This window comes from Meleagris gallopavo, chromosome 14, assembly GCF_000146605.3.
Source record: "Meleagris gallopavo isolate NT-WF06-2002-E0010 breed Aviagen turkey brand Nicholas breeding stock chromosome 14, Turkey_5.1, whole genome shotgun sequence".
NCBI lineage: Eukaryota > Metazoa > Chordata > Aves > Galliformes > Phasianidae > Meleagris > Meleagris gallopavo.
The window spans coordinates 6,096,969-6,104,100 of NC_015024.2; the positions used below are offsets into that span (position 1 = coordinate 6,096,969).

Here is a 7,132-nt window from a genome sequence, read left to right on the forward strand (position 1 = left end):
CAGGAAAGCCAAGAGCAAGCAATACTTAACCAACAGCCCTCAGCACCTGCCTAGCTCTGCTCTCAGCCAGGAGGTTATTTCCATTTCCTTAGACACAGGCAGGACAGGAGGCGACACAGAGAAACATGACGTTAGCACAGACATCTGTTTCTCCACTGGGCTTCAATTTTGGATTTCCCAGGCATTTAACAGCACCTTGCTTCATGGTTCCTGAGCTCAGCTGTGACAGCAGCACACCCAGACCCGGCTCACGGGCAGCCCAGAGCTGCAGTGGTAAGGAAATAGTGACCAGCGGCATCAAAATAAGATTTATTATTTAGAACTGAGAGCTGGAAGAGACAAACATGGCAGATAACAACAAAACAATATGCCAGGCTCCGGATGCGAGAAGGGATGATACGGAAAGGCTCGTGGGCAACTAGAAATTCATATTTCTCCAGTACCAGAAGCAGAGTGAACAGAACATGGGGTCTGACCCTGCTGAGGGGAAGCCACTGAACTCTGAGTGCACGGCAGTGGGTTGGAAGAGTTTGGGGCCAGAATGCAACAGCAAAAGCAGCACTCCTGCTCCTCGGGGACTGCACTAAAAGCCACTGCTCTACAAAAAAAAAAAAAATTGAGTAGTCCTTTGTAATAAATGATTACTCATGAGATTATTGCTACAAACGGCTCTGTACATCGCCCCAGCCCAGCAGACAGCTGAAGCCTACTGTGAGTGAATCAAGGAAAAGAAATCTCCCACCACCATAATTTTAGCTTGTTGAAGGCACTTGAAAGTCTTTTAAAAATTGCTCCAATTACTGACTCGTCTGCAGAAGGATTTCAGGCTTACATTTAAAATTAGAAGTGACTTGAGAACTGTATTTAACTCTGGCAAGAAAATGCGGCCAGTCTCAAAGAAAAAGAAAGAGCTAAAAAAAGGAAACGACAAGTACAAAGTTACTCTCCAGTGAAGTCTCTGTAGGTTTCTTTACTTGATTTAACCAGATTTTAAGCATTCTCTTTACAAAAGAACAGCTCTGACTGCGAGAAATTCAAATGGACTTGGAACTTATCTTTTTTTTTTTTGTGGAACCTGAATATGTGCCTAACTTATTTTTTGGATAATCGCTTAAATTACAATTAACTGCATGAAACAAAAAGCATTTGAAAGAATGCCTCCTCCTCCTCCTCCTCCCTCTCCTCCAGAAGCTGCTCACAGGAACCTGGCTCACAACAGAAGGGAACGATTTGGAACAAAGTCCTTTTCCCCCAAAATAATTTTCCTTTATTATTATTATTATTTTTTTGCATAACATTTTTGTATTTCCAACTATAAATAAAAAAAGAAAACGATTAGAAAGAAGTTACAAAATTGTGTAGAATGGACCAGAACGGCACAGAATTTCTCACACACGACAAATCATTTCCCATCTTCCTCTTCCTCCTCTTTAGCTGCAGCAGGACCTGGCGCTTGGCACCGTAGCTGCGGGGGCCACGTGTCAGTCGCTGGCGATCGCATTTTCAGAATCTAAAAGACAAAATGGCCACGTGAGATCACAGACCGCAGCGTGCCGAAGGCGCTCCCACGAGAGCCAGTTCAGGCACTGCACGAGAACAGAACCCGAAATCCTCAGAGAGCATCACGTGTGTCATACCGAGAACGTGGCAGCATAAATATTCCTAAAGCCCTTTGTCAGAGCCTGCTGCAGCAGAACCAGAGCACCTCACCCATTCCTTCAGAGCAAGGCAACCCTATGGGGGCAGGAGGCTACGCAGAGTCCGGGGCTCACAATGGAATTGGAAGGGAATGTACTGAGCACCAGGTGGGAGCAGCAGCTCAGGGCCAGCACACGTCCTGCCGGTGTGCACCCACTGCACCGTGACATCACCAATGTCCTTCACTCTACATCCCAGCAACATGCACACTGGTTATTGGGTCTGCAAGCACATACATTTTATACAGCATAAAGCTTGCTAGATTCTTCCAGAAAAAAATGCAGTGAGTACTTCAGGGCAGAAGGGAATAAATGGAACATGGGGGAAAAGCATGCTATGCAAACAGTCTGCGTTTGGCATAGATCCTGGGGGATTCCCTGTTTTTGGGCTTTGCTCTCATTAACTGCAGCCCAGTTTTCTCCCTCCTGTTTTTCTTGCTCTGTCTGTTCATAGAAAGAATTGCTTTAAAGAAAGTAAGGCTTGTCACCCTTCCACAAGTTTCAGCTCAACATCGGTTCTGCAAATTCACCTGAAACCACCACAGTTCTCAGCATTTGCCCACTAATAACAGCTAGCATTGGGCACTGAAGTTCATCCGGGAAAAATGAAATGAGCCAAAATTAATCATCTCCAGGTAACAGGGAAAAACCTTAAGATAGCAATGGGACATACCCTAACCTACACAGCAGGTCAGCCATCAAGCCAAAAGGAGAGCAAGCTCTCCAGGTTCCTGGCTCTTGATAGAAACTCTCACAGATACTCAGCCCATGTCCCAGTGGACAACTTCTTAGCTTCTTATTCTGAAGGCAGCCTGAGCTCTTGGCCAAAAACTGAACTACCCTCTCTACAGCACTGAAGACATCACTGAATTCAGTTACACACAACATTTTCTGTGTTGGAGAAAACTATGGGAAAAATTGCGCCGTATATCTTGTAGCTGCTGACCAAAGGGAAGGAAACAAACACAAAGAAAGGTGTGTTAGGTGTGCTATATCTGATTTGATAAACAAAAACTGAATGCCGAAGAAGTTTCTAACTTATTTACAAAGTAACTCCAAAATCCCCACCAAACTACAACACAGGAGTAAATATTTTTTAGAGGACTTCCTAGGGAAAAGAAAGTTCTACCTTTTCCTGCTGCCTTATAGGAAGGTTGCCAATGGGCAACTACAACTATGTGCTGAATGTTTGCTGCGTATCCATTCGGGGCACTACACTGAAGTGTAAACTGAGTGTTCCTTCCTCCACAGACTTCAAAAAAAACCTCTACAGACTTGTCATAAGAATTCCACCATTACAGCACATCCCTAATCAGACCAGGCCTTATTTTGTACATGGCTTCTCCACACTTAGCAAGAAAAATCTGAAGTTTAATAAGTTTGTGTATATAAAAGTGAAGGCTTGAATTATGCACCCTCTAGACTTCTCGTGGGGGAGTTACTTCAAGGGAGAAGTTTTACAATCAAATATAGATCCAAGCACATGTAACAGCAATCCTGATAGCAGGCTATCACTTTGGAAGAAAAAAAAGTTTAACAGAGGGGACTGCACACTTTGCAACAAGAAGTTGCTGCCTCCTGGAATGAGCCTTCCAGATGAATCAGTTACAGGTACTCTATTACTGACACAGCTAACGTCAGCACCACAGTACATCCAAGTTCCTTTGAGCAAGAAATTCTTTCACAATGCAGAACTTGTAACCTGACAGCTCCTAAAATCCGTTTTATTATGCTGCATTTCTGCAGCTTATCTGCATTAATAACAGAACATGGAGCCTGGGCGGCACAATGCCTTCCTGCTGCACACACAGGAAAACAGACCTTAGAAAAAGCAAGTCCTGCTCAGGCAAACTCACCAGCTCGTCAGCCACAACACAGTCTGCATGTGCTCAACAGTTAGTTTCAGCAATATGGACAGGAAGATAATTGTATTTACCAGGTTCATTCAAGAGAAACATGGCAATCAGCACAGCAGTCAGCCTGCACAAATACCCAGCTGAATCTCAGCTCACATCTGCATTGGTACAGCTGCATAAGCAAAAGTCGACCCCATAAACACACACACACACACAAAAAGAAAAAAACTGATAAAAAATAACCCGTACTCGATTCAATAAATAACCATGTCAAGAGATTCCATGTGATTATGTTTTTGCCATTTTATAAATTCAATCCTATAGCAAGATAGTCACCCATTCGTGACAATGGGACTCAACTTGTGATATTCTATGATTCTGTGGCCTCTGCAGAGATCTCAGAGACTCAGCAGACACACCTCTGCAGCATAGCCATCGTTTCCCACAAACATCACCACAAATTAGGGATTGGGAAGGGCAGGAGAGGAACCAGAACACAAAAAATGTCACGAAGGAATTAAACAGTCATAAACTACTGCATCTCCAAGCCAACACTGTCAACCACATTACTGAAACTCAGGCGGGGGGGTCCTCGGCAGCAATGCAGAAAACTAAGCAGGTTTTTGCCATATTATCTAACTTCTGAGATGCCAACCTTGCTCAAAAGTCATGAAATCTTTGCCATTTTTCAGGCAGGATGAGGAAAGCAATGCTGAGTCAAGTAATTTCAGAATGGAGACTTCTATTCAAAACTCTCCAGGGCTGACTTTCAAAGAATGAAGAAGGATGTATTTACCATTCAGACAGTGCCCGTAACAAACTCATGCCTATTGAACAATACCAACACGAACACTCTGAATACTAAGTTTATGGGGAAAATTCTCACTGTTCTCTGAACTGAAAGCACTACACTAGGACCACAAAAACACTTCAAGGGAAAAAAAGCAGCTACTGAAAAAGGTACTGAAAGAGGTATTAGTGATTTTCTTCCCCAAATATCAAATGGCAAAACCCGCATCTTGTTTAAGAAGTTCATTTCAGAAATACTGGCATTTAGCACTACTGCCTCTTTCCAAAGAGGAATCAGTTTGCAGGAGCGCACAGACTGCCACGCTTGGCCGGACAACCAGCCCGTTCAGTTCAACAGCCTGTTTTTGATAACCATCAGCGTCAAATATCTCAGAGAAAAATGAAAGAAGCCGTGCCAGACAGTGATGCAAGAGAGGTAGGTGTAAAGTAACACCTGAGTAATATTAACTCTAAGTTACAGAATGAAGACCACAGTTACACAAGGGCAAGTTTTTACATCAGTTGTTGAACACATGTGCCGGGGTGAACAACGAACCTTGAAGGGTGCAGGATCCCATCCCTTACTGCCCTGCCAATGATGCACTCCCGACACAAGACCAGTCGCGCTCCATTTCCTTATTACCAGATGTGTGACTCAGCAGCAGGAAGTCCTCTCTCAATATCTTGTCCCTCCACCAGAGCTGCAGCACCAGCCCTGCGGTACCTCCTCCTCCAGGCTAAGGCTGGATGACAGGGCTCAGCACAAGTTGCTTAAATCCAGCAAAATGCACAGATGACTGGGAGCCAGCCCTGCTGCCTGAGCAGCACCGATGCCTGCTGTGCAAACACCTTTTGCTTTTTGAAGGCTTCGTATAAAGCACAGGCACGTAGCTAACAGTCAAGTACTTGCCCACTGGTCCTATTTAAGTGGACTTCCTAGAAATACAGTTCAGTTTTTAAGAAACAAAAACTGTTTCTTAAAACACAAGAAAGACATCCAATGACCAGCAGCTTCCTGGAGCAGGGCATTCTCTTTCCAAAGGTGCAGGCAAAGCACCTTTGCTCACATTTTTCTCAAGAAGTTGCCCCATTTGTTCCATCCCAAGTCATGGGCTTAATCATTATCAAGGCCCAAAGCTCCCTTCAGCATGATCAGGAACAACAAAACAAAGCTGGAAGTTCACAGCCTAAAGAACTGAAGTCAAGATGGCTATCACAAAATTCAACTCACGAACGCTGAAATGAAAGCATCAACCTCTGGCCTCACAACTAGGTAAAAATGCCCCACTTAGGAAAGCAGGCACTAAAAAGCTGAAAGTTTCATTTTAAAAGAGAAAGTGAACACGGTTAGCTCTGGACCAAATCTGGCATCAGGCAGCCCCATGTGTTCCCACAGCTTTGGCCATGCTTGGGTGGAAGGCTCTGATGACCAGCAGCACAGGGCTGGCACCTGATACACACGCAGCACCCACAGCAAAACTGCACGTCAGATGTGCAGAAGCACAGAAGCAGAAGTACCAGACCTCTCCCTGCTCAGCTCTTCCTCATTTCTACTGCAGCCTACACCGACATCAGTGACTGCCAAGAGTGTGCATGCAGCACAAACTTGTATTGGGGCCAAGTTACTTCGATGCCCTCCCTCACATTTAAATTATGCCAGGATCATGCTAATGGGGCTTCCCTGGTACTGGCAGTGTGGGATGTGCACGGTCCAAACGCCTCATTTACCACCTATCCAACTGCAGTATTGCTGGCAGTACAAATGGGATGCTAAAGATACCATCTCTTAAAATAACCCATTTAATGTCCCAGCCCAGCCTGCTTTGCAGCAGCGGAGCACCAGAAACACTGCACCAGCAGCGAGGTTCTGTGGGGTGGCACTACATCACTTGTGGAGCACCACTGTACGTCTACAACTGCAAGAGATGGGACGCAGCCCTGGGCAGGCATTGAGGAGCAGTGGAGGCATCTAATCCTTCGCACAGAAGGATGGAAAACAGGCGCAGAGTTACCTGGGAGAGCGGGGAATGGACACGCTTCTGTTTTCAGAAAAACACTGGGTTTTTCACACAGTTTTCAAGCACAAAATGTTTATTTTTTCTTCTTTTTAATCTATACAATTTCTTGGGGCTTTTAGTGCCGCTGACTCTGTCAGTATACAAGGGATGAACTATACAACAGGCAATAGCGACAAACTGTAAGATTCAGTGCAAGCTGAAGGAAAACTGGTGTGAGAACATATTTTCCATGTTTGCTCATGAAGCATACAGACATGAATCTAAAAAACCCAAACAAATTAAAGATACATGTTACAGAGAACAGAAATCTCTTACTACAGTAAGTATTTTGCCCAGGCAGAAGACTCTGCATAATTGTCTATAAAATTCAATTCTAACTGAATTGATGGAATAATATATTCAAAGGGTACAAACAAAATAATTTAGACAGAATAATGCTCGAAGTACAATAGAACTATACAATTCACAGCTTGGCAGCACAAGACATCTCTGCCCGTCAGCAGACAGTATAGAATGCCATTGCAGTAGAGATACAGAGCAACGGGCCTTCAGATTTGACCACTCGTTTGGCTCCCTGTGCCTGTAGGGATGGCCCTTAGTGCCGTCCATAGACATGGAACTTACCATCAGCAAATCAGTGTCAGTGGTTACCTTGTGCCTTTAGACTGAGAGGTGCAGATGCAGACTCTAAGCACAGTAAAAGAGGCAAAAAGCAACCCGCAAACAGGAGAGAGGTGTCCGTGCCGCCTATGGTGCAAACTTGATTAAAAAA

At 44.5% G+C, this 7,132-nt stretch overlaps 1 protein-coding gene across 1 annotated transcript in view; it reads right to left on the reverse strand.

The window, feature by feature from the left end:
- Positions 1-5,406: 5,406 nt before the first annotated feature.
- The window catches only part of WNK2 (WNK lysine deficient protein kinase 2), a gene marked incomplete at its 5' end in the record, with an annotated part of 100,877 nt that continues 99,151 nt past the window's right edge, over positions 5,407-7,132 (reverse strand). The window contains 1 exon segment of the mRNA XM_019619975.2: positions 5,407-7,119. Coding sequence (XP_019475520.2) covers positions 7,001-7,119 — 119 coding nt within the window.